Source organism: Lacerta agilis, chromosome Z (genome assembly GCF_009819535.1).
Source record: "Lacerta agilis isolate rLacAgi1 chromosome Z, rLacAgi1.pri, whole genome shotgun sequence".
NCBI classification, from domain to species: Eukaryota; Metazoa; Chordata; class Lepidosauria; order Squamata; family Lacertidae; genus Lacerta; species Lacerta agilis.
This window is the reverse complement of record NC_046331.1, coordinates 22,976,342-23,003,623: the sequence shown is the minus strand read 5'-3', so window position 1 is coordinate 23,003,623 and position 27,282 is coordinate 22,976,342. Positions and strand designations below refer to the sequence as shown.

The 27,282-nt window shown below is 46.0% G+C and overlaps 1 protein-coding gene and 1 pseudogene across 1 annotated transcript; one reads left to right on the top strand and one right to left on the bottom strand.

Annotated features, from left to right (window-relative positions):
• Positions 1-9,731: 9,731 nt before the first annotated feature.
• LOC117040466 lies at positions 9,732-13,107 on the top strand (annotated as a pseudogene).
• Positions 13,108-19,424: 6,317 nt separating this feature from the next.
• On the bottom strand, positions 19,425-19,706 carry LOC117039961 (MICOS complex subunit MIC10-like). Its single transcript, XM_033137424.1, has one exon. It carries the CDS (start codon positions 19,684-19,686, stop codon positions 19,453-19,455), a length of 234 nt encoding a protein of 77 aa, XP_032993315.1. The 5' UTR covers positions 19,687-19,706; the 3' UTR covers positions 19,425-19,452.
• Between the last annotated feature and the right edge of the window lie 7,576 nt (positions 19,707-27,282).

Below are 27,282 nucleotides of genomic sequence, written 5' to 3'. Positions count from 1 at the left end.
ATCGTCAAACAAGGCCTCCTAATTCCCTTTCTTCTTGTAGAGCTGCAATTCCCAATCCATTTGGGAATTGTTGTTCCATGAGGCAACAATAGGAGTCTCCTAGCAACTCTCAGCACCCTGAACAAACTACATTTCCCAGGATTCCTTGGGGGAGCCATGGCCGTTTAAATGATATGACACTGTTTTTAATGTGCAGTGCTGCTGGGACCCCACTAGCAGCAATTCTCCAGGGTTTCTGCACGAGTCCTTCCAAGACCTACCTGGAGAAACCAGGGATTGAACCTGGGGCCATTCGATCGATGCTCGACAACTGAGTTACAGTATGTGTAATAGGGAAATGCCAAAGAAAACCCTTTGCATCTGCCATATAAGGGCCTCTGCACATTTCACCTCAAATGTATAATGTTTCATATGTACACACAGCCCCCAGCTCAGAATGTGTGAATGTGACAATGACATCTTTCCAAACACTCATCTTGGCACAACGTCCTGCTGTATGTACACTCATGGGCAAACATGGGTTTGCTGCTGAGTAATGTGTGAAACAGCCCTGAAGCGTTGTTACTGCATTTGTGTTTTTTTTAGTTAGTTAAGACATCTATTTAAATCCAGCAAGAAGGCATCCAAACGCTGGAAGAAAAGCTTCTGGATAAGGTTGGCGACAGAAACACCACCCCAACGAAAGCGGTGGGTTGTGTTCCAGAAACACTTCTTCAGATATATCAAAGCACGAATAAAATGAGCCTTCTTTAATATCTAAAGCAATCCAGGCAAGCAAAGCAACTAGGATTCCATAAGGTTTTAGACAGAACGACGATGACGACGACAGCAAAACCCCGACATGCTTTTTTTCTGGGTAAGCTGAATGGAACTGAACAGCATCGGCGATGTGCGTCGTCAGTTTCCAGAATGAGGAGAGAGAGGAACGGCGAATCTAAATGTGTTACTTAAGGCTGGAAGATTTCAGAGGATGAAAATGGAGATTGGGACTGCCAGGGGCTACCTGCCATGCCGACAAATCTGATCTGGAAATGATGGATGCAAACGGGGTGGGTGGGTAGGTGGGAAGAACCACATTCAGTAAGCTCCATCAAACTGCCATGCAAAACTAGCCAAAAGTGCCCATGTCCTTACCGTGCTGTGGCTGACAGGCAATCCGTGTCTGGGAGCCTTCGGTCCCGCTAACTAGGCTCTGGGGATTTTGTTTGCAAGAGAGATTGTCCTTTATGGGATCGGAGCAGGAAAATGGAGATATAAAGAGAAATGAACACAACGTGCAAGGCAAATAGCTGCAGTTCTTTAACATGCTTCCTGCGTTATTGTTAAGCTGCATCCGCAGTCGAGGAGGCTACGTTCCCCAAAATAGGACAGGCTGCTGTCAGTGGCTTGCTTGAAACCTGAGCAAGAATTTGCGGAACGGTGGAGAATCTGGGTTGCTGGAGTGTACGACCACAGCAAGAAATTGCTGGCAGTAGGGAGCAAGGATGCTCAGAAAGGGAGTGAAATTGCGAATTCGCCACTGACAGGACATGAGCCGGCCTGTGCGTCCACCAACGCTTCCCTCCTCGCCTTAACCCTTAAGAGCCCAGCCTAAAAGGAGGAGGCGAACGCGCTCGAAGAACCACTATACTGTACTTGCCCTCATCATCCTTCTCTTTTTGGGTTGGGTGACGCGCTGAATTATGGCAGCGTCCCTGCTTCTGAGAATTCACAGTGCTCCAGTGTCCTGACATTGTGCAGAGGTCTGCACATTTTTAACCCATCAGTAGCAGGGCTTCCTTTTCATACTGGCTGGTTCTCCCTTGGCCTCTGGGCAGCTGGATAACGAAAAGACACTCTGATGCTGAGTCTGGAAAAAGTCTGCAGGGGCCAGGACCAGGTATTAAGTTCCCCCGTCGCTAGCGTTACTGAGGATATGGGATGGTCCAAACGAAAATAGACTGCATAAAAGAATTGATTCTTATTGGTAGCTGCCACTGCCAGGGCCGGGTTTTTTTTTAAAAGGGAGTGGAAGGTTGGTAATAAAATGTATCTTTTCTGACTGACGGTCGAATAAAGAATGATGATGGTGGTGGTGGTGGTGGTAATAAAATGGAAATGTTTAGAGGGCTAAAATAAGGATTTATGGAACAGTCAAATCTGGTTCACAGCTATTGCTGAAGAATTCATTCAGAACGTATGGCATAGCAGAGAGCAATGTTTGTTTTCAACTATGTGGCAGAAAGTTATTTTATATATAGATGAGGACAACAATATTAATACTGGTGCCTCCAGTGAGATACACCACTGTTTGGAATTTTTTAAAGCAACTCTTCATCTTTAAGTGAGAAAATTGTACAATCTGAGGACCACTACCTGATACCTACTTCAGTGTGTGTGGCCTGTATCTTTAAAGAGAAGTGCCTAGCCTGCGATAGAAACTCCCTCCCCTGTTTGGGTGTGGTTCCCTACATAGTTTCCCCGGGAACTAAGTTGGGAGTCTTAGGCTGTGAATACACCATAGCTTTAAAGCACATTCAAAGCACATAGACCCCCCCCCCTCAAAATAATTCATGGAATTACAATTCCCAGCAACCTTTAACAAATGACAATGGCCAGAATTATTAATATTTTATTGGGGTGGTGTGGTGTGTATGCAGCCACAGCCTTGCCTGCATAAGCAAGTCTTAGCTGCTATACTGAGTGTATTTGCTGTTCACCCTGTTGTACTTATCCTGATTCCTGCTGCTTTGTGGTATTAGGCAGGGCTGGCCCAATACATTTTGACACCTGGGATAGACCCCTCGCCACCAGGGAAGAGCAGGTGAGGGAAGTTCTACATCAAGAACAAGGGGCAAGAAAGATCCACAAAGGGATATACTGCCTAAAGTGGATCCTGCTGCCTAAGGCAATTGACTCATCTTGCTTGGTGGATGACCCCTGGTATTAGAGTAGACCCATTGGAAGGTTTTCTCACACAGTGAGTACCCTGCCAAAACCCATGGGATACTACATGGGGTCAGAAGTGGGACTACACCATCACTAAAGCAGACATATTTATACCAGAAAAAGAACCTTCCAGTGCCGATAGTTATACTTCCCAGGGACTGTGAATACAATTACCCAAAATATATGTTTAATTTCAATTTCTGTTCAATTATATATATTTTTTCTTTGTTGCTTTTTGTGCTACATGTTATTGAAATATATATATATATATGTGTGTGTGTGTGTGTGTGTGTGTGTGTGTTTGGTTAAATAGATAAAAAGGGAGGAGCTTTCTTCTTTGATCAGCTGTGGGCTCATGATGTTGCTTATCATTAGAACAATGGCAATGCAGGGAGAGTATAGATACGAGGGGCAAAATAAAAAATAAACAAAAATACCCCTGAAGGTGAATTCTAAACAGGGTATTGACTATTTATTATCTTATTTATTTATTTATTTATTTATTTTCATTTATGAATTTCTTCCCATGTTGCATCTCAGAGCAATTTACAGCATGGTAAAAATATGTGCAAGTACAACAGCATACATTAAACTTTTTTTTTTTTAATTTAAAAAAGCTGTTTTTTGTTTGTTTGCTATGCATTTGGACACCACTTAAGGTATCCTCACCAAATTTTGCAGAATGGTTCCTGAGATTAAGAAGCAGGTTTTCATCTGTGTTTGGATAAAACTGGGTGCCATTTTGATTCAAGATGTCACACTGAACCTTTCAATACAACACTGATTTCAACCACTGATTTCAACAGTAACAACAACAACAATGACTGTTACAAGTGGCACGCAGGAAGCCTGAGCTCTTGAACTACAACTCCCATCACCCCTGACCATTGGCCTTGTTAGCTGGGGATCATAGGGGTTGTATTCCAACAACAACTGGAGACCCAATTATGGGCATCCATAGGAATTTTTCCAGGGTGGTGATGCTGGAGGAGGAGAATTCCAGATTAAAACACACACAACCCCAAAAGGCAGCAGCAGGTGAGTTACTCACAAAACAAATGAGGATAATAGTGCCTGCACATTTTGCCTTGTATCTCAGCTTCTCCAAATGCTAGAAACATACCCTCCCCCATTTTTTTTTAATGAAAGCTAGTAATTAGGGCATTATTGTTCATCTGGGGCAGGGGGGAAGCTGCTCTTTTTGCCATGCTCCTGTGGATGCCCATGGAACCAAGATTTGTGCAGGCTGATCTAGACTAATGTGGCCCCTTGTCTCCTCTTCTAGCAACTGTTCTCCAAGGTCACAGGTAAGGGATTGTTCCAGGTGCTGATCTTTGATTTCCTTTTAGCCAGAGATGCTGTGGGAACTGTTTATGGGGCTTTCTGGATGCAAAGCATGTGCTGTGCCATTGAACTATGCACCCTTCCAAATCATTGGTGGGAAATAGAGTATGAGACTCTGCGTGTTATCAGAGAGCAGCGTCTGTGCTGAGGTGACAGGTTATGCAGAAATTGGAATGAGTATGAGCTGATTAAGGCAAGTCTCTTACTGTCTCCTTCACTGTTAAAAGGGTTGGCTTGCAGCAACCACTCAGCAATTTCTGACCTTGAGGAAGGACCGGATATTCTGTTAACCCCCTATACTGCCCTAGAAATGCTGCTTTCAGCAATATACTCAGAGAGCCTTGACTATCCATGCAGTCCCATGAAATAAAAATAACAGAAAATACTTGAGTGCAGACTCTGAAGAACCTGGTGCTCAGATTACATGGTGGGAGGGCAGCCCCCTTACCTGTGATGTCACCTTCTCTTAAGTACTGGTCCATTTTTGGAGATGGAGCTTGTAGATTTCATTAAGTGACCTCACCCACAACCTGCATCTGAGGGAAGGGGGGGGGACATTATACCACACTCTGGCTGGAACCAATTGCTATTTGGGCTCTCCTATCCTAGAGCCTCCTATCCTGGAGGAGACTCTTGAGAGTCCCATGGACTGCAAGAAGATCAAACCTATCCATTCTCAAAGAAATCAGCCCTGAGTGCTCACTAGAAGGACAGATCCTGAAGTTGAGGCTCCAGTACTTTGGCCACCTCATGAGAAGAGAAGACTCCCTAGAAAAGACCCTGATGTTGGGAAAGATGGAGGGCACAGGGAGAAGGGGACGACAGAGGATGAGATGGTTGGACAGTGTTCTCAAAGCTACTAACATGAGTTTGGCCAAACTGCGAGTGGCAGTGAAGGATAGGCGTGCCTGGCGTGCTCTGGTCCATGGGGTCACGAAGAGTCGGACACGACTGAACGACTGAACAACAACAACAACAACAACAACATCCTAGAGCCAACCCCTCACCCTAGAGTCATCCATCTAATCCCCTCCTCCTCCTCCTCCTCCTCCTCCTCCTCCTCCTCCTCCTCTTGGATCATGAGCCTGTGGGTAGGGTCTGCCATGTTTGTCTTAAATCCCTGCACAGTGCCCAGAACAGCTTCTGCCAACTTCGTGCGCTTCAGATGTTTTGGACTACAGCTGGGGTTGAAGGAAGTTCCAGCAGCAGAAGGGAGTTAACAGTAGCGCTTTGGGGGGGGGAAGGGGAGGGTTCTTGCCACCTGCACAGGGTTCTAAATTGCAGCAGGTCCCTGCTTCGGACTCCCTCCCTCCCCAACATGTAAATAGTACAATGGGCAGGAATGGTGAACTCCTTCACATGCGGGGAAAATGCCCCCCCAAAGGGGTAACAACAATTCCTCATCAGAATCCAAGTACTAATACACACTTACACTGTCTGTCCTTCCTTCCCTCATAAGGCTGTGCTGTGCCCAGTGCCACATTTACGTATAAGCTAAACAAGCTATAACTGAGGGCCCCATTCTCTTGGGGGGCCCCAAAAAAAATTAAGGGGGAAAAACTGGATGTACATTTCCAAAATATAAGATAAAAAACAAATAAAATAAAACCTACATACAGCAACAGTGTTTTGTGTTGTGTAGGCTCCTATGATGTAAGTAATGAGCCCTGCCTGCTAGCCTGCTCCCTAAAATATCACTGGTTTGCTCATTTCTATATACAGTGGTACCTTGGTTCTCAAACTTAATCTGTTCCAGAAGTCTGTTCCAAAACCAAAGCGTTCCAAAACTAGACTAGATTATGAGTCTTTGTAAATTGTGTTTCTAAAGGAACTTTTGTTATTGCCAAATGCCAATATGTTCGCATTATTAAGTTTATTATAAATAAAAAATCATTTTAAGTTAGAGCTTAATAATTATTTCACTATTAATATACATCTTCTTAATTGTATTTTACTATTAATATACTTCTTAATTGTATTTCAGTTCAACAATTACTTTGATAAAATACATATTTTGTTATGTGCAAATGGCTTTAGATTCCTATTAGGTGCATAAATTACCATATAGCATACATTCAACACAAAAAACAGCGACAATTTGTTGTTGACAAAGGACAGCTGGACATATAAAGGGCCCCATTACCTTCAGTAGCTTAGGGCCTCATCAAACCTAAATCCAGCCTTGGCTGTGCCACTTTTTAAATAGGATGTACCCCTCTCCTTTCAGGAAATAAGAGGTCACCCCCCAGAAGCTTTCCTGTTGTCCCAAAAGATTCTGAGGTGACCTGGCATTCCACAAAGAAAGGGGCACTTGCCAGATTTAAAGGGACGGGCAATTCTCTCCCACTTGCTCTGCTTTTGGCTTGGTCGCTTGCAGATGACCCATCTATTGAGTACTCTCCCCATTTGTGCCCCACAGCAGCTGCTTGTAGCAGGTGTTTGCAAGGGAGAGAGGTGACCCCATCCAGAATGCTGCAACTACCAGGCTCATAGCCAGCTTGACATGGGAGATGCACAGTGGGAAATACGGCAAGGGGAAGGGTGGGGGGGGGGGAGGAATGGGATGAGGAAGACTAGTTTGAAGCAGAAGGTGCATGTTGTGGGAGTACATTTCATTTAAAAAAATGCTTTGAATTTGCAGAACAAAGGGGTGGGGAAGGATTGGTGTGGTGAATTTTTCTACTTATGGTGGCACCTAAATTTTGGACTGACATTTTCGAAGAAGTAGCAACTATTATTATTTTAAATCCTTATCCAAGCCTCCCCACAACTTGTCCTTCTGAACTTGTGGGATGGTTAAACAGCAACTTTCCGATCTAAGAAACCTCTTATGTGGATGGTGGTGGCTGCAGAGAGAACTTCATTGATTCAGAAATGGAAAACACCGCAGGACTTCAACCTCTCATTGCGGTACAAGAATATGTGGAGTCTGGATTCATGTTTTATGGTAAGAAAGACCTGTAACATTTCTGCGCCGTTTGGTGGGATTTTATTTCTTATATGTCAAATTCAGATATAGAAAATTCTCTTGCCCAACCAGATCGGAACATTTGACTTTCATGACGTGTTTTCCTTTATTTTTCTTCATTGGCTGTTCTCCATTTATTTGGAAAATACAGCCTCTGTACTGCTCTTGTGCTTTGTAACTTTATTTGTTTTGTTTTGCTTATGGTTTTGATTTTACGTTAATAAAAACTTTATTTAAAAATAAACATAGAAAGCCCTCTAGCTCCAAATGGCTGTTTCACATTAAAGGCTAATTTTATGATGCCTCCCCTGCCACACAGGTGCTTTGCACATAGCCAAACCAGTTCCTTTGTTAAGGTAAAGGTAAAGGTACCCCTGACCATTAGGTCCAGTTGTGGACGACTCTGGGGTTGCGGCGCTCATTTCGCTCTATAGGCCGAAGGAGTCGGCGTTTGTCCGCAGACAGCTTCCGGGTCATGTGGCCAGCATGACTAAACCGCTTCTGGCGAACCAGAGCAGCACACAGAAACGCCGTTTATCTTCCTGCCAGAGCAGTACCTATTTATCTACTTGCACTTTGATGTGCTTTCGAACTGCTAGGTGGGCAGGAGCTGGGACCGAGCAAATACAAAGAACCCATCCACACCTCAGTTTAATGTGGAATATGTATCCCCTGTGCACCCTTTAATTCCCCTACCCCCGTCCATGCAATGGTCAACAGAAACTGCTGCTGTCCCCCATTTCTGCCAGCAAAATCCATAGCTTGCATACCACCAGAAAATACGAAAAGGATTTAAAAGTGCTCCTACCAGACTTCTTTGTCTCTCTCTGTGTTGCTGTTTTTTAAATGTGGGTAATTTTGGGGGGATTTTTTTTTTTTTTTAATGTGGAACAGCTTTTACAGAGGCAGGGTTTCCTGAAATGACAAATAGTGGATAATGGGGAGAATGAACATAGAGACTCCAGGTTAAAAATCACATCCAAATATATGTAGTTACAGGTAGGTAGCCGTGTTGGTCTGCCATAGTCAAAACAAAATAAAAAATAAAAAAAATATTTCCAGTAGCACCTTAGAGACCAACTAAGTTTGTTCTTGGTATGAGCTTTTGTGTGCATGCACACTTCTTCAGATGAAATAGGTATCTGAAGAAGTGTGCATGCACATGAAAGCTCATACCAAGAACAAACTTAGTTGGTCTCTAAGGATCCAAATATATGCTTGGGTATGGAATGTCAAAGGGGCAAATTGATTACATAAAATGTGGAATTTATGGGCAAGTCTGGATGGGCCCAAGGTTGGGGAGGGAAAAAGTACATAGAAATGAATAAAACTGCTTTTAGATGAATGCTAAATCATCCAAGCCCTGTTCTGGAAATCAGTTGCTAGGTGGCAGCATTGCATAAACAAAGATGAGAAGAAGCCGGTTGCTGACTTTCTTGTACTGGGTGGCTCCTAGTTTCAGCTGCATTTAAGGAAGCCAGCAGCTTTGACCCGATCAGTTTGCTGCCTCAGGAAAGGGAAAATGCTCCCTGTTAGCCCTGGAATTGTTAGAATAGAGTATGGTGTGCAGCCTTAATTTTTCTAGTTGGGGCAAGTCTGCCCCCCTCTCCTTTTAGAGTACTGTATTTATCATTATGTTATGTACTGAGTTGAATAGGATCCAAACTGCAGCAGGCTGATTGGTCCTAGAACAATAGGATTGAGATTGCAGCAGTCTGACTGGTCCCAGAACAATAGGATTGAGATTGCAGCAGTCTGACTGGTCCCAGAACAATAGGATTGAGATTGCAGCAGTCTGATTGGTCTGCAGGAGCCACCCAATCCAGCTCCAGGTGGAAGTGAATCCGCATTCCGATTGGCATACAGGAGTATCCCGGAATTAGCCAATCATGTGGGGCCCATTGTGTAAATAGTGTATATAAAGCAAACATTTTGGGGGAACTGCATTCCTCACTACTATGAGCTGAATAAAGAGCATGAAAATCACACTGGACTCCGAGTATCTTTCACTGGCGACGAAGGTGGGATCCCGCTGAGCTGACTGCCACACACAGCACCGCAGCAACGCCACCTGCCGCACAGCTGCCTCGCACCGTGTATCCAGGCTTCAGCTCCGGGTCCCAAGGAACTCAAGATGGCAACGGACAGCAGCTTCTCGCCGTTCAACCCAGCATCAGGAGACTGGGAAGGATACGCCACCCGTTTCACCTTTCTTCTAGAAGCTAAAGGGGTCACCAACGATGCCAAGAAGAGGGCGATATTCTTCAGCGTCTGCGGAGAGGAGACATTCGAAATCGCCCGGGCTCTCCTTGCGCCTGATGATGTCGCTACTGTTCCTTACAAAACAGTAATGGAACGGCTGAAGGGGCACTTCTCGCCACAGCCCTCGGTGGTGGCTCGTCGAAATGCCTTCTATGCAAAGCGGCAAGCCCCTGGGGAAACCATAACGGGGTTTGTGACCTCCCTCCGCCAAGCCGCTCGGTTCTGCAACTTCTCAGAGTTGGAGAACATGCTGCGTGACCGCCTCGTCGGTGGCCTGAGGGACGAGAAGCTGCAACGACGCCTCTATGCCAAGAAGGACCTAACGTTCCAGGTCGCTCTGGAGGAGGCCCTGGCAACAGAAGCCGCCGAGAGGTCGATGCAAGAGGCACGGCCGAGCGTGCCGTCCCAACCAAGGGTCCACCACGAGGACCTCATCGACGATTCAGGATCAGACAGGGAGGAGGTGCACAGAGTACAGCAGCGCACTCAAGCCGTGCACACACCACAGCTGCCTCGACCAGAAGGAGGGAACTGTGCAAGCTGCGGGGAGAATCACGAGAGGAGGACCTGCCGTTTCCGCAATGCCGAGTGCAGGCAGTGCAGAAAATCAGGCCACATCGCCCGGGTGTGTCAGGCTCGGCCCATCCGACGCCAGGCACCAGATGACCGCCCCAAGAGCCCCAGGTCCCGGGGCCCAACGCACCAAGGCAACTCGACGGAGACCACGGACTACCAGGTATACCAGTTGCCCCACCCCAACATAGAGAAAATCTATGTAGAGGTACAGATAGAGGGGGCCCCGTGCCGCATGGAGCTGGACACAGGTTCAACCCTATCCATAATCTCGGCACGGACTTTAAGGAAACTGTGCCCTAGTGGGGGTCCCAAACTCAGGCCAGCCCCATTCACCCTCCGGGACTTCCAGAAACGTAAGGTCCCCACAATGGGGGTGGGGACCTTCAGGGTGCAATATCGAGGGCGGACGCGGCAACTGGACTTGCTCGTGGTCAAGGGCTCCTACGTTAGCTTACTGGGATTGGCATGGTTTGGACCACTGGGGCTAGCCGTCACCGGGGTGAACCGCACTAGCTTACAAGTGGATGTGGACACCATATGCAAGGAGTTTCCGGCAGTTTTCGATGGGAAATTGGGACAGTATACGGGCCCCCCTATTGCCCTACAGCTGGACCCTGCAGTACGACCTATCAGGCTCAAGGCCCGCCGGGTCCCGTTCGCCCTGAAACCCCGTATAGACGAGGAATTGGACCGGCTCGTGGAGCAAGGAGTGCTGGAGCCTGTGCCTAATGCCACCTGGGAAACCCCGATCGTCACACCCGTCAAGCCTAATGGTTCGGTCCGCATCTGCGCAGACTACAAATGTACCATAAACAAGGCCCTCATGGCCCACGCATACCCAGTGCCAGTGGTCAGCCATGTCCTCGCCACCCTGGCTGGGTCAAAAAAATTTGGCAAGCTGGACTTGGCCCAAGCCTATCAACAGCTGCCAGTAGATGAAGCCACAGCAGAGGCACAGACAATTGTGACGCACAGGGGAGCTTTCAAGGTAAAGCGGCTGCAATTCGGTGTCAGCGTGGCACCAGGCATATTCCAGAATCTAATGGACTCGCTGCTTAAAGGGATTCCTGGCGTCACCCCCTTCTTCGATGATGTGTTGATTGCCGGGCCCACAGCAGAGGAGTTTGAGGACCGCCTTCGCACCGTTCTGCACCGTTTCCAGACGGCGGGTCTCAAGGTGAAGCGGGAAAAGTGTCTACTAGGAGTGCCTCAGGTGGACTTTCTGGGATTTATGGTGGATGCAGAAGGGGTCCACCCGACTGGGGACAAGGTACGGGCCATTTGTGATGCCCCAGCGCCCAAGGGCAAGACTGAACTTCAGGCCTTCTTGGGGCTATTGAACTTTTACCATGCCTTCCTTCCCCATAAGGCAGCAGTAGCAGAGCCCCTACACAGACTCCTGGACAAGCGGGCCCCTTGGGTGTGGGGCCAGCGCCAGGAGGCCGCATTCCAGGCAGTCAAGGACTTGCTCGTCTCAAACTCTGTCTTGGCACACTTCGATGAGAGGCTGCCGGTGGTGCTAGCATGCGACGCCTCACCCTACGGCATCGGCGCTGTCCTTGGACACCAACTCCCAGATGGAAGAGAGGTGCCAGTGGCATACTTTTCCCAGACACTCACCGCAGCCGAGCGGAACTACTCGCAAATCGACAAGGAAGGTCTGGCAATCGTGAAGGGAGTAAAAAAATTCCATGATTTCTTGTATGGGCGGCCCTTTACCGTGGTGACTGATCACAAGCCGTTGCTTGGTTTGTTTGCCCCCGAAAAGCAGACCCCCCAAGTGCTGTCTCCTCGCGTTCTCAGGTGGTCAATTTTCCTTGCCGGCTACCAGTATGCACTGATTCACCGCCCTGGGAAGGCGATGGGCCACGCAGACGCCCTCAGCAGGCTACCACTACCAGAAACAGGCCCCGACCCAGCACCCGCACAAGAGGTTATGAGCCTGGAGCTGCTTCCCGACTGCCCTATTCAGGCACAAGAAGTTGCACACCATTCCAAGAAAGATAGGGTCATCTCCCGGGTCCTGGACTGGGTGTGGAGGGGATGGCCCAGCAGCAGCCCCGGGCCAGAATTTGCTGGCTACAGAACCCGTAAACATGAACTGTCGGCCCACAAGGGGTGCCTGTTATGGGGAAGCAGGGTCGTCGTTCCTGAGCCCCTTCGCAAAAGGGTCCTTATAGCCCTACACGAGACACACCCAGGGGTAGTGAGAATGAAGGCCCTCGCCAGGAGTTATGTATGGTGGCCAGGAATTGACGGAGAGATAGAGACCTGGGTCAAACACTGCCAGGCCTGCCAAGAATCCCGCCCAGATCCCCCAAGGGCCCCAGTCCAGTCGTGGGAGTCCGCCCGAGCACCATGGTCACGCCTGCACATGGACTTCGCGGGCCCCTTCCAGGGGAAAACATTCTTCATAGTGGTGGACTCCTACACCAAATGGCTGGAAGTCGCACTGGTACCATCCACTTCTACGTCTGCAGCCATCCGGGTACTACGCAGGCTGTTTGCAACCCATGGACTCCCTGACACTCTCGTCTCAGACAATGGAACCGCATTTACGTCAGAAGAATTCCAGACCTTCACAGCGCAGAATGCCATCCGCCACATCCGCTCAGCACCATTCCACCCTGCCACCAATGGCCAAGCAGAGCGCATGGTGCGGACCACCAAGGACACCCTACGCCGCATGACGCAAGGGGACTGGGAGTACCGCCTTGCCACATTCCTTCTAGCACAGCACAGCACCCCTAGCTCAACGACTGGCCGGAGCCCCGCGGAACTACTAATGGGCCGGCGCCTCGCAATCAGACTGGACCGCCTCCACCCCGACAGAGCTCAGGATGAGGTAGTGGTGGGTGAAGGCAGGAACCCCCGGACCTTTGTGGCCCAGGATCCAGTGTATGCAAAGAATTTTGGGGCAGGCCCGGCATGGGTACCCGCCACAGTCACCAGGGTGACTGGCCCCGTGTCATACGAGGTGCTAACAGAGGGGGGGGCAATGCTGGCGCCGCCACTGCGACCAGCTACGGCGACGATTCCCAGGAAAAAACCAGGAGGAGGACAGGTCAGAGGAGTCCCAAGGGAACAGTGGGGCATTGAGACCCGTAGAGCAGGAGGGGCTGGCAGGGGAGGCAGAATCAGTAAATACTGAGAGGACCCGCGAGGCCGAAAGGGCACCGGAACCAGAGCCACGACAGAGCGAGCTGGTTGCGCCAGACCAAACAGTCCCATCACAACCAGCAGCCTCGGAACACGAGCCAGAACCAGAACCCCTGACCAGGGAACAGCCCAGGCCGCAACGCACACGTAGGCGACCAGCGTACCTTGAGGACTATGGATGCAACCTCCCAGGCACTACTGGAACTTAGAGGGGAGGGGTGTTATGTACTGAGTTGAATAGGATCCAAACTGCAGCAGGCTGATTGGTCCTAGAACAATAGGATTGAGATTGCAGCAGTCTGACTGGTCCCAGAACAATAGGATTGAGATTGCAGCAGTCTGACTGGTCCCAGAACAATAGGATTGAGATTGCAGCAGTCTGATTGGTCTGCAGGAGCCACCCAATCCAGCTCCAGGTGGAAGTGAATCCGCATTCCGATTGGCATACAGGAGTATCCCGGAATTAGCCAATCATGTGGGGCCCATTGTGTAAATAGTGTATATAAAGCAAACATTTTGGGGGAACTGCATTCCTCACTACTATGAGCTGAATAAAGAGCATGAAAATCACACTGGACTCCGAGTATCTTTCACATTACATGTTCATATTTCTAGTCCCTAAGCATGTGATACAGGGTTGGTGAGAGTGCCCTTTAATCCCCTAGTTTGGGAAGGCTCTTCTCTGGTCCTTCTATGTTGTGATTTTCCCATCTTTTCCTTGCTGGTTAATCTTTGGCACTTTATTGTACTGTCAGAATGGCATTAACATGAGGGAATTGCAGGGGAACAGAAGCACACACGTGAATAAAAGGGTGGGTTTCAGTGTGGCGTGCCCGATGACATCCACTGTTGTGTCACAGTCAGCATAGCATGGCAGTATAATTCCCATGTCTGAATTTTCCATTGGTCACGTCAGAGGGTCTTGTATGGACAGGACTCCTGATTGGCTATGACTCCCACATTCACTTTCACAGAGAAGAAAACATCTCTGTAAACATTGGGTTGTAGCCAATATTAGTCATACTCAGAGTAGACCCTTTGAAATTAATGGACATGACTAGCTCAGGTCCATTAATTTCAGTGGGTCTTTTCTCAGTGGAACTTAGTTGAATGGAACTCAATGCTTTCTCCATTGTAGCCCATAAAAGATTCTGGATTAACTACCCATATTACCCTGATGCATTATCATTATGGGATGTTTAAAGCAATTTAAAGCTGTCAGGTGCTGTGGAGACTTCTTTGGTTCTCTGAAGGAATCGAGAAAATTGGAGGGGGTGTGGATTGGTGAGCCAGGATCTCTTGTTTAGGTTGGTTAATGCTGGAGGGAGGATGGGAAGTTCCATTTGGGACAAGGATTGGGAACAGGATGGAATTTGTTTGGTCTGCTTTCTGAAGTGGTCCAACTCAATTTAAAAGCCCTGAACTTGCTAGTAGATAGAAATACAACTTCTAATCAGATCATGCACTTCTCTCAATTTTTCAATGTGGTTCTGGTGTGCAAAAATAAATATTTTATGGTGAAAATGCATATTTGACAGAAAAGTACATTGAATCCCCAGTTTATTCCTCATTAGCCAATCAACTGATCTGCATACACAAAAAATAAAACCAAAGCAAAATGGCTCTCTATGAAATACATTAAGGCATACTATATTAGGATTTAAATCCCATGGACTGCAAAAAGATCAAACCTATCCACCCTTAAAGAAATCAGCCCCGATTGCTCACTTGAAGGACAGATCCTGAAGTTGAGGCTCCAGTACTTTGGCCACCTCATGAGAAGAGAAGACTCCCTAGAAAAAACCCTGGTGTTGGGAAAGATGGAGGGCACAAGGAGAAGGGGACTACAGAGGATGAGATGGTTGGACAGTGTTCTCGAAGTGACTAGCATGAGTTTGGCCAAACTGCGGGAGGCAGTGAAAGATAGGCATGCCTGGCGTGCTCTGGTCCATGGGGTCACGAAGAGTTGGACATGACTGAATGACTGAACAACATAAATATTAGGATTAAAACTTGTATCATTGACATATCATAATCTAAAACGGTAAGGAACTTTAGCATCCCTAAAGCTAATGTAAGAAACTTAACAGTCGTATATGTCACATGGCAACAGAACAATGTTAGATGATTATATATGCTAATAATTGTCAATGAATGATTGTAATGGTATAATTTTGTAAACATATGTTAGTGTGTTGATAAAATACATATTTTGAGGGGATTGAGTGCAAAAATGCATATAATGCATGCAATTTATATGAGAACTCATAATGCATTTTCTCAAAAAACCTGCAGAAAATGGGATGAAATGGATTGATGACTGAGTGCCAGAGAAAATAAAATGGGACAGCCTTAGGCTGCTCTGTCTAACCCTAACTAGGGACCAACAAAGTGATCTCTACAGCCAACTCTCAGGCTGTTTTCATCCATTAGTGTTAGTATTTTAAAATGTTGCCTTTTTATTCTTTTCTTTCTTTCTTTCTTTCTTTCTTTCTTTCTTTCTTTCTTTCTTTCTTTCTTTCTTTCTTCTTTTTTTGCTGACTCTCAGCATGTAAGTTCTTCTGTTTGCTTTTATAGCCATATCTTCAGAAACAAAAGAAAACAAAATTTTAAACCCCCACGCATCTAGACCTTTTCCCTTTCCTTTTTTTTGCTGCCTTATTTTGTCATTCCCCCAAGAAGCATAAATGCAGATACACAATACTGAGTAAGTCCAATTATGCTTCATTTTTTCCAGCAAAAAGCAACTGAACATCAACATGGGAGAGCCAAATTAAATATGTACTTTTGTTTAGTGTAAGAGGAGCTGATGTTCTGGAATGTACAAGAGTGTTTCGGAAAGGAACAGCAGTTCTCAACATGCAGCCCTGCTGGCCAAAACCTCTGTTGTTTCTGTCTGAAATGCCTTTGTAAAGTCAGGATTTTTAATTTGGTGTTCTTTCTTTATTATTATTATTATTATTATTATTATTAGCCAGGAATTCCTAAAATGAAGCAAGGTGCAAAAATGAATGGTGTTCAGTGTTGTGACATAAAAATGCCCCAATTGCCAGGGAAAGAGTTCAGGGTGATGTGAATAGGTGATGTGCAACTAAACACCGGTAGATCCATTAGTGCAAGGATTTTCACAGGTGCAGCTGAACTTCCCCTTCCTCTCCACTGGGAGACCTTGGAGAACTGCTGCCAGTCAAAGTGAACAGCACTAGGCTAGATGGACAAATAGTCTGACATAGAGACATAGAATTATAGAGTTGGAAGGGACCACAAGGGTCATCTAGTCCAACCCCCTGATGTGTAAGGCATTGCTTTGCATTTCCATTTTTCTTGTTAGCAGAGGTTTCATTCATTAAAACTATGCTGCAAGGGATTGTGAACATACCTGCTTATTCACTAATCTGCCTGTTTCACAAGGGTTCTTCTGCTTCCCGCTTTTAGCCCATGCTGCCAACCTCAGCGAAGTTAGCACTATAAAAAGGGATGTACCTGCCCTACGTGCAATTAGATAGACACACGAAACCATGTTCAAAAAGTGCAAATGCCAAACTGTTTGAGACACTGGAGGAGGAAGAAGCTCTGGTTTTGTACAGCAAGCTGTAAATAAAAAAAGAAGCAATATGCTAGAAAACAAAATGCTAAGCATTTAAGCAGTGCATTTGAACAGCACATTTAGTACAAACCAACAATACATATTTCTGTCCTGAAGCAAGCACTGAAAAACGCAGCAATGTAATGTTTCAGTATGTTTTGCTTTGAACTGGGGAGAGGAGAGAATGGTGGTGGAGGGTGCCTATTGTCTAGCAGCTGTGACATCAAGAACACATCACCTCCTAATCCCTGGTACAGTTTTGCAACTGCTTTGAAAGTGTGTGTGTATGTAAACCCTACATGCATATATGCTTCTTATCATTTTTTTCTAGGGTGGACAGCATGCCTGAAATAAGGATGGTGCAAGATGGTTTGCTGAACCAGACTTGGCAGCAAATATATGTGGACAAGGCAAGCTGTGAAGCTGGGATAGCACCGCAGGTGAAAGAGTTACTCTACCCACTGTTAAAATCTCTCTTCCCAGAAAAACGAGATACCCACCACTGGATGTGTGAAGTTTTTTTCCATTGCATAAAAATGAGCACGGCATGAAAGGAATGTAGATGTTTAGATAAACATCTGTGCCACTGGAGGATCTCACAACTCTCCCAATTTTGTGTTTAGACAAAACAAATCTGATCTTCCTATCCCTCCTTTTTGGAATCTACTCTGTGAAACTAATTGGAAATAATGTCAAATGCTGCACTGAATAAATGTGTAGAAATGCAGGAGCAGAGAAATAGTGAAAATGGCGCTTTCTGGGCGCAACCCATGGAGCTCTGCTTCTTTGCAAATACCATTAAATGAATGTGGGACAGAGCAGAGGGAAGAAGGGCTTTCATTTTGGTGCACTGCATTTTCTCAATGTCTTCTCTCTCTCTCTCTCTCTCTCTCTCTCTCTCTCTCTCTCTCTCTCTCTCTTTCTCACTCTGTGTGTGTGTGCGTGCTTGTGTGTGTCTTCCAGTTGTCAAGAAGCAAAATACACATCCCATAAATATATAAAATGCACCTTTGAAATTCCATTTTTTGTTGCCCTAGTCTTGTGGTCTATGCGTGCAATTCAGTCCAGCCAGGCAACTACAGCTAAAGTCATAATTCCACTTAACCTCCACTTATCTAGGGAGGGAGCCCCATTTAATCCAACAGAACCAACTTCTGAGTAGACATTTCAAGGTCTAATAATAGTTGTCTAAGGTGTTCTGCTTGTTTGTTTTTTTAAGTAAGAAGAGCCCTCATCAATGAGTTTCTTCCAGTTGTTTAATGGTAGCTCAGCGAGGCAATGCTTTGGGGGAATGAAAAGTTCTTAGATTTCAAACTACTGTATATCCATTACTACCTGTATGTAGACTATTAAATATGTTAAACAATTTCTATCTTCCCAATCTGCATGAAGGATGTTGAGAATGTGGATATATAGGTAGGAATTCAGTGTTGTGCTATTCTGACCATTCCATCAGCAAATGTGTTTATGCTCACTAGGGCTGGAGAAAGATGATGGTAAGAGAGGCTTCACTTCCCATTATAAATGCCAAGAGAGATACCCAATTGCAGTCAAACTCAGAGTAGACCCACTGAAAGTAATGGACCTAAGTTAGTGATGACAATTAGTTTCAATGGGTCTAATATGAGTAGAGCTAACATTGGATATTTTCCATTTATTTCATTTGCCCAATCACTGCTGCTAGTCGGTGAAAATGGATTTAAAAACAACAACAACACCCTTCTAATTTAGTAGAGGCTAAAATGGGATGAGGAAGACATGTCAGGAGCAATCCTGAACTCAGCTCTCTGCAGAAACTGTTGTTGGTCTCCAGCACATACTGCAAAAAGGGAATGGAAAGTTTTACTCTTCTGTTTTGGTACAGAGCAACCTGATCTGCACAGGCTTGGCTATTTTTGTTCTCCTTTGTTTACATTCTCAGTGCCTTTTCCTTTTTTTTTTTAAAAAGACATGCAAGCACTTATCCTCACATTTACCCTGATCATAATGAATACATCATAGCCAAGCACATTCAAAGGTACATAAATGGTGAGAATCATTGCTGCATTATTTGAGCTGACACCCCCTATGCAGGCCCTAGAAAACAAGCTAGGTCAAATATGTCCCTATGGATCTAGTTTATCAATCAAAAGACCACTACATCTTCTCCTGCCCAGTCCCTCCCCCCTGCAAGCACTTTGCTGTGAATTTCTGACTACATTGTACCGGTATATTCCACACTCACTGACGCCAGCAGCACTCCTTCAGTGGAAGTCCTCTGAACCGTCCTAATATAGCTGCAGAAGCAAAGCTATTTATTCTAGCCAAGGTGGTTAATCTCTGACACTGTGGATATTTAAGTTTTGTTATATATGTTGGGAGGGAGCTCCTAACATCAAGTCTTTTTTTGTGGACTCTCGTTTTTATTTTACTTTCCAGAACAGCACCTTCCCCATTTTTGTTTCCAAAAAAGGGATTACAAAAAAAATTTAAATATGATATTCGGTTCCAGGTGTCGCAGGAAAAAAGAGCAACGGGCCAAGCACTTCCAAAGGCCGTTGCCTCAAGGCCAGGACGCTTTGACCTTCCCAAGGAATCGCCAAGGTGCCGCTGTTCCTCTGGCAAAAGAGAGGCGTGGGTCGGGCCTGCGTCATTGCTCCTTGACAAACCGCCCGTGGAGAAGGTAAGGAGACTGGAAGTCATGCTGGCAGTTTGAATAAGCCATTCCTAAGCCCATTCCTGACCCAAGAGTGATGGGCCACGTCTTCCTTTTGAAGAAGATGACCGAGAAGACGACACCCAACCCAAAGCCAGCACCCAGCTTGACGGCGGAGTCAGCCAAGCACCGGTCCCACTTCCTGCCCAAATCACCCTCCGACGCCATCTTGCCCACCGCCTCCTGCTCCCTCCCCTAACATCCAGTCTTGAATTGAAGGGAGATGTGTGTTAATCTCTCCAAACAATTTATGGAGATATAAATCCAAAATATTGTTGCTTCACCAAATCCAAAGCTTGCTTTCCACCTTGCTTTAGCTAAAATTCTATTGAGAAAGCCTGTTGTAGCTATCAATGTATGGACTAATTTAACCCAGCCACTATCTGGAATGCTAATGAGTGCTAAATCGGGTCCACCCTCAAAGAGTTTAAAAAAGTATACATTCAACATAATTAACAGGAAACTAAAACACTATCTTAAAGATTTCAAAACAAAACATTAAAAAGGTCACCACAGAATGCACATTTAACGCAGCAAAGTTAAAAACAGAAAACATTACAAAAGGAAATCAAATATAAAATGTGCATTAAAACAGCATAATTAGCAAGATAATAAATCAACTTATACTATGTTCTAAAGATGCAAACTTTGGCAAATTAGCCAATGCTGATAACAGGAAAGATAGTGTACAGTTGGGTACTTGAAATATTGTTCTCAGGTATTGATTTTGAAAAGATTCAATCGTTTGCAAATCTGTTACCCCAAAGCTATACTATACGGACCAGTTGTTACACTGCATTTGTCTGAAAACTTTAAGTGTAGGGTGACTTACTCAACCTCCTTTGCCAAAATAAGAATTGACTATTACCTTAATTTGGGATGCGGGTGGCACTATGGTCTAAACCACAGAGCCTAGAGCTTGCCGATCAGAAGGTTGGCAGTTCGAATCCCTGTGACGGGGTGAGCTCCCATCGTTCGGTCCCTGCTCCTGCCCACCTTGCAGTTCGAAAGCACGCCAAGTGCAAGTAGATAAATAGGTACCACTCCGGCGGGAAGGTAAACGGCGTTTCCGTGCGCTGCTCTGGTTCACCAGAAGCAGATTAGTCATGCTGGCCATATGACCTGGAAGCTGTACGCCGGCTCCCTCGGCCAATAAAGCCGCAACCCCAGAGTTGTCCGTAACTGGACCTAATGGTCAGGGTTCCCTTTACCTTTATTACCTTAATTGTTTGGCCAACATTTTCTCTAGTTGAATATGCAGGCACTTTCAAGTACCCTGAACTAGTAAAAGTGATCTCTCAATATTTAAATTGTTTAATTTGAGCTATGATAGAGTTCCATTCATAGTCCACCAACGTTGTATCCGATCCTTCCCAACCCACATAATCTGTGCTTTACCATAACTGATAGCTAATAGTTCAGATGCAGAGTCACTTCAAAAAGACAGAGGCAAAGGCTCAATGTAGCTTAAAAGTCAGGGGAGGGGAACCTCCAGCCTTCAAGTAAAATTTAGCCTGCCAGGCCATGAGCCCCAAATCATGCTCACTTGCCCAACATCTGCCATTACACCTAACAGTTGGATCCGTGTTGGAAAGCAGACCAGACTCCGTGTTTGAGTGGCCCTGAGGAGACCAGAGAAGAAATAAGCTTAATCAATTGTCACCATCTAGCTCCCATAGTGGGCCTCAGCCCCTCAATGGTCACCATGGGGGCACCTGAAGAACCATCTTGCACTGAGGAGAGGGGAGAAGAAAGAAGTTTGAGGAATTTTCACTATTTAGTTCCAGCCACACTCTCTTTCCTCAGAGCTAAACCTGTCACTGGCCTCCTTTCTGGTTGGCATGTGTCCTCGAACTCTGATTATGAGTCTTGCTTTCCTGGACGGATGATAGAGAGAGGGGTGTGTGTATATGTGTGTGTGTGGGGGGGAAACTATTCTACCACACAAAGGTAACATTTACATTTGTTGCTCTACCCACTGTTGTGTATTGATTCAAGGGTTATCATATCTGTATTGTCTCTATTCACATTAGGGGAAAGTAACTGCCTTCCTGTTCCAGAAGGAACAGCTACTATTGGTTCATTCAAGTTGCTGCATTTGGATCCTCAGTCTTATTGGTTCCCACCAAAAGGCAGCTTTGTGATTGCTTGAGATTGTTCCCTCCAAAGTGTATCCTTTCTAGCCAGTCTACTGTCCCTATAAATGTAGCGTCCCCCTCCTCAGTTCCCCAGTCTTGTTTGCCTGAATAAAGAGTGTTACATGAAGAAGCTGTCTCCTGCCTGCTATGTCAGAGCTGAAATGACTATCCCCACACTACTACAACTGGCGATGAAGGTGGGATGCGGAATGCTGAGGAGCAGTTAAATGCAGCCCTGCCTCAGAGTCCAGATTGCAGCAGAGAACAAGATTCACTGGCCAGCTGAGAAGACGACCCTTCCCCTTGGAGAATGGAGAGTCCAAGGGTATTGGAGCCCTTCCAGCCATCAGAGCCCCACACGTGGAAGGACTACGTTGAATGCTTCGAGTTTTTCGCGGCGGCTCAAGAGATCACTGATGCCGGCAAAAGAAGGGCCACATTCCTGAGTTGCTGTGGGCCCGAGACCTTCAAGCTGGCCAAGGCATTGCTCGCCCCAGCGAAGATGAATGAGACATCTCTCAAGGATATTCTTTTCTGTCTAACAAGCCATTTGGCACCTACTGAGACCAAGATGGCCAGGTGGATGGAGTTCCATAAGAGACAACAGCGTGCTGGGGAGTCTGTGACAGCATTTCTGGCTGAACTCCAGAAGCTCGCTCAGCACTGTAGCTTCCAAAATCTGGAAGAGACTCTCCTGGATCAGTTTGTAGGGGGCCTGAGCAGCAAAAAGGCCCGGAGACACATTGTGGCCAAAGAAGAGGTTACCCTTGCTTCAGCCTTGAAGGAGCCACCGCCACAGAGAATTATGAAAGAGAGGAGCTTGATGTCAGTCGTGAGGCCACAAAGCTGGAGATAGAAACTGTGCATGCCATGGACGAGCTAGAGGCTAGTCCGAGCCAGAGCCCAGTCCGCAGGGTCAAGTCAGTGCATCAGGCCAGCACAGCACACAAAGCTCGCCGAGGCGCTTGCTCAGGCTGTGGCGGAAACCATGAGCGGAAGAGTTGCCGTTTCCGGGATGTTATGTGCAGGACATGCAGGAAGATGGGGCACATCGCCAGGGTTTGTAGATTGGCGAAGTTGGAAGCGACAGGATCACCTAGATCGGCGTGTCGCAGACCACCCACCGCAACTCATCTTTTAGAGGACTGCAACTACGTCACGGAGATCAACGGGAAGACCATGCAGTTCCCAGCGCAAGGCAAGGCACATGTGAAAGTGAAGATTGAGGGTCAGCTGTGCGTCATGGAGGTGGACTCTGGATCTGGATTCACCATTGTGTCGGACCAGACCGCAAGGGCATTCTTCCCTGGGGGTAAGTTTCCCTCTCTGGAGCCCTTCCCGGCAACCTTGCAATCATATACAGTGGGCCGTGTCCACGTTCTGGGAATGTGTGCCGTGAAAGTACAGTTCCGGGACAAACAGGCCGTGCTCAAACTGGTGATTGCAAAGGGAAGTCGCCCCAGTCTCCTGGGCACTGACTGGTTCCCTGCCCTGGGACTGAGTATAACCGGGCTTAATTCTATCCAAACTTCCCCTGAGATGAGCAAGGTATTATGCAAGGAATTTGCTGGACTCTTTAATGGGAAACTGGGTTGTTATAAAGGGCCCCCAATTGACTTTGAGCTGGACCCCGGGGTGGCCCCAATCTGACTCACACCGAGGCGAGTGCCATTTGCACTGCAACCCAAGATTGAGGTGGAACTGGATAAATTGGTCAAGCAGGGAGTTCTCTCACCCGTGGAGTCTGCTAAGTGGGAGACTCCAATCATCACACCCCTTAAAGCAAATGGGGAAGTCAGGATCTGTGCAGATTACAAATGTACTATCAATAAGGCAATCAGGGGAAACTCATACCCCATTCCAGTCGTCTCACAGCTGTTGGCAAAACTGGATGGGGGCAAGGTTTTCGCCAAAATTGACCTAGCACAAGCTTACATTTCCCACCACCTTGGGCAACTGGCCCCTGAAAGGTTTCTCTTGGCCTGGCAAAAAAGGTTCCCCACTTCTGGTCTATATCGATGGGCAGCAGTTCTCTGGCGGTTCAGGGCAGAACCTTCCCCAGCCTTACCTGGATGTGATAGAGACTGAAACACAGGCCTTTTCCATGCTCTACCCCTGACCTATGGCCCCCTCCAGTAGTGGAGGAGTTTGTGTCCCAGAATGACTCCTCCAGGGTGAAGGTTTCCAAGTGTGGGTCTTGGGCCATGATCCGATGGAAAAATTTTCATTCTGCATTTGCACCCCCCTGCTTGGAAAATTTTCCATGACTATATTTTTCCATGGAAATGTTTCCACTTTTGGAAATGTGCTGTTTCATAAAATTAATCAGTAACATAACATGAATTAACATAACAGAGATCAAACTGGGCACCAGTAGAGAAATAGGAATAGTTGGTACAAATTATAGATTCCCCCCCATTTATTTTCCTCATTCATGACTTACTTCATTTGTGTATCCCCTCCCTACCCTTTTCCTTGCAATTTTTTGTTAATACTCTTTCATCTTTTTTTTAAAGTGTGTGTGTGTGTTATATGTTCATGATGTGTATTTTGTTTTTCTTTTTAAAAGCAGTAAAGCTGTTGAATTAAACATAAACAGTTAAAATAATTTTTTTTAAAAATGTTTTTATTACAGTAAATATTTCTTAAATATACAAAAACAGTGTGATGTCTCTTTCTTCAAGTTGTGATTTCTACAATTCAGTTGCATTTGTTATGAGACATTAATGATACATACAATGTTAGGTTAGGGAGAAAAGAGGGGGAAAGAGGGGAAGTGGTGCGTGGGGTAGTTATGTTTCTGTGCTTCTGTTTAGTGTATGTGTGGGGTTTTGTGTCAGCGTTACTTGTATGGGTTTTCTTACTACCGGTATTCACTTGTTGTGTTTCCTTGGTGATGGGAGAGGTAGAGGGTGGCCTAGGGTGTGATTGGTTGTCCTTGGGTGGCTGTAGTGAGATTTATTTGTGTGTGTGAGCGGGGTGTGTGAGTGTGTGTGTATATATAGTTAATCAGGTTAACCAGATTGATTTGTATGCTGTTGGTGGAGTTTTGTCATTATCTTGTTGGGGAGCCATACTGGGGTGAAGGCGTCTTCTATTTGTCCCCATGTCAGTTTCAGTTTATTGGTTAATTTTTCTAATAGGGCTGTTTCCCATACTACTTGATACCAAGTTACTCCTGACAGGTCTCTCCAATGCCTGGCTATGATGATTCTGGCTGTGTATGTGTGTGTGTGTTTTACAAATTAAATGTTCTTTTCTGCAGGGGAGGTCCCGTGTTGTGCTCGCTTCACCCGGGGTGTCCTCAGGCGCATGGCTTCCCCCGGGCCCCAGCCTGCCCTTGTCGTGCTAGGCCGCAGGAGAGGCAGGCTTGGGGCGGGCCTGGGCTAGGCCCCGTGGTCGCTCGCGGCCCCCCTGCCCCTCGGCGGTAGCGGCAGCCGTAATGTCTTTTCCCCTCTCTCCTTCCCTGCTCTGTCTCCAGGCCCCAGATTGGGGGAGGGCTTGGGGGCTCTGGGTGGCCTCTTTGGTTGTTGCGCTGGGCATGCTATCCACACCTGCAATGGCTGGATCAGTTGTTTAAGCAGTTCATATTACTGGAATGAATTAGGCAGGGGGGTGGGAGGGCCGCATTCTCTTCTTGGCCATTTTCAGAGGGCCACATGCTTTATGGGTGGGGCCACAAGCAAAAAGGGGTTCCTCAAGCCTGTTATACCCTCCTAACCTGAACTCAATGGGACTGACTTCCGAGTAGTCATGTTTAGGATTGCACCATGGAAATCCTTTGACAATTTACCAATTTGTAGCCACTACAATGGTAATGAATTTCTGATCAGTAACATTTCATTTTGAGGAAGCCTCTGTTTTAGTTCAGTAAGTTATTCTTATCAACCTTTGACTAGCATTACTGGCAATATTTCCTGATACAGTGCAAAACGTGTCACATGAAGATCTAATCATGTTCTTAGTTGTAGCTGCATTTGTGGAAGTTGCTCACATGCATTTTACTCTAATGTTTTGGTGGAGTAAGATCTGGGGATTTAGTTGTGGAGTAGAAATTGTCAGAGCACAATAGACAGACTAGAGGAGCTCAAATATGGAAATCTGTCTTCATTACCTGGTACAGTACCCCTTCACTGTTTATACAATATGAATAAACAAGATGGTAAATTACTTCCTCTGATTTAGCGAAGACCCTTGTGGTCAGACATGATTCCTAAGCATTACTGGTCATTGGTTTGATGAGAACTTAGCCTATTTTACATTCTATTGTGCATTCTGCCTCAGTTGTGAGAGTTTACAGCATCAAATATCAGATCTGTACCAAGAAACGAAAAACTTCCTTAATAAAGGATTGTGGTTGGGGGAAGATACGTAATAACACCCCATTCATTTTTTTTCGGGGGGGGGACTTCACATGGAAACATGCACACTGAGTCACGTGTGCACAAAGGCACATTCTCCCATTTTCCAAAGCATTCCAGATATTTTCCTTTCACAACGCCACCAAGCATCAAAAGGACAGACTGCCGGCTCTTTGGGACAGTTTTGCAACAACATAGCTTCTGCAGCTGTTGAACATAATGGCTTAACACCACAGAAGGGTAACGTTTCCTTAAATAATTTGCCTAAACAGACGGCACATGGCTGAAAGTAATGCCAACATTTAAAAAAGAACGAGACAAGCAGGAAAATTCGCAAAAATAGCCATGCTGTCTGCAGGGCCAGCACAAGACATTTTGGTGACTAAGACAAACCATCAGATGCATCCCTTCCTGCCATGCAACCTGACTAGTACATTTTCCACATTTATATAGCACCAAGCATTCACCAGAAATTTGGTATCTCCACAGTGCTGAGCTCCTGACAGCAATTATAATAAAGAGGAATATTTCCATGGTTGTACAACAGCAAGCACTCTCCAGCCCCTAGGCAGCATAGCCAGTGGTCAGGGATGATGTAACACTGAAGAGTCAGTGTGGTGTTGTGATTAGAGTGTTGTACTAGGTCCTGGAAGAGCAGAGTTCAACTCCCCATTCAGCTATGAAATTCACAGTAATACCGGTAAATTAAATCACAGTTACCCAGTAATGTGCTACTCTGGTTTAATGGAATGCCAGGAATGAAGTGCAAAACAGGTGAACAAGGCAACAGAAGAGCATACCACTTTTACTCTTGTTACTGGGTTCATAAACCATGGTATGTATGAATCTAGGAAAGATCATTCAAACTTACCGGTAGCTCGTTCGCATTTCCACTTGTCTTGTGACTTCCACAGGTCCAAGAAGTTTTGCCTTTGCCTCACTGCTTTCCTCTGGAAAACCCACTCTTTAGTGATAAATCTGAACAAACAGCAATTGATTGCCGTTTGTTCTGATTCCACGCTAAACAGTGGGTTTCCCCAAGGGAAAGCAGCAATGCAAACTCAAATACAGTATGGATAAGCCCCCAGTCAGTGAGGGCTGGCAGAAATGGAGTCAAAATGACCCAAAGGACAGCATACTTGGAGATCCTTGATATCTTCCTTTTTTAAAAAAAAGAAAAAGAAAGGAACCCTTGGCATATGTATCAATGGCATTGCAGTCTTCTGAAAATATTATAGATTTTATTATAGAGATTGTGAAACTAT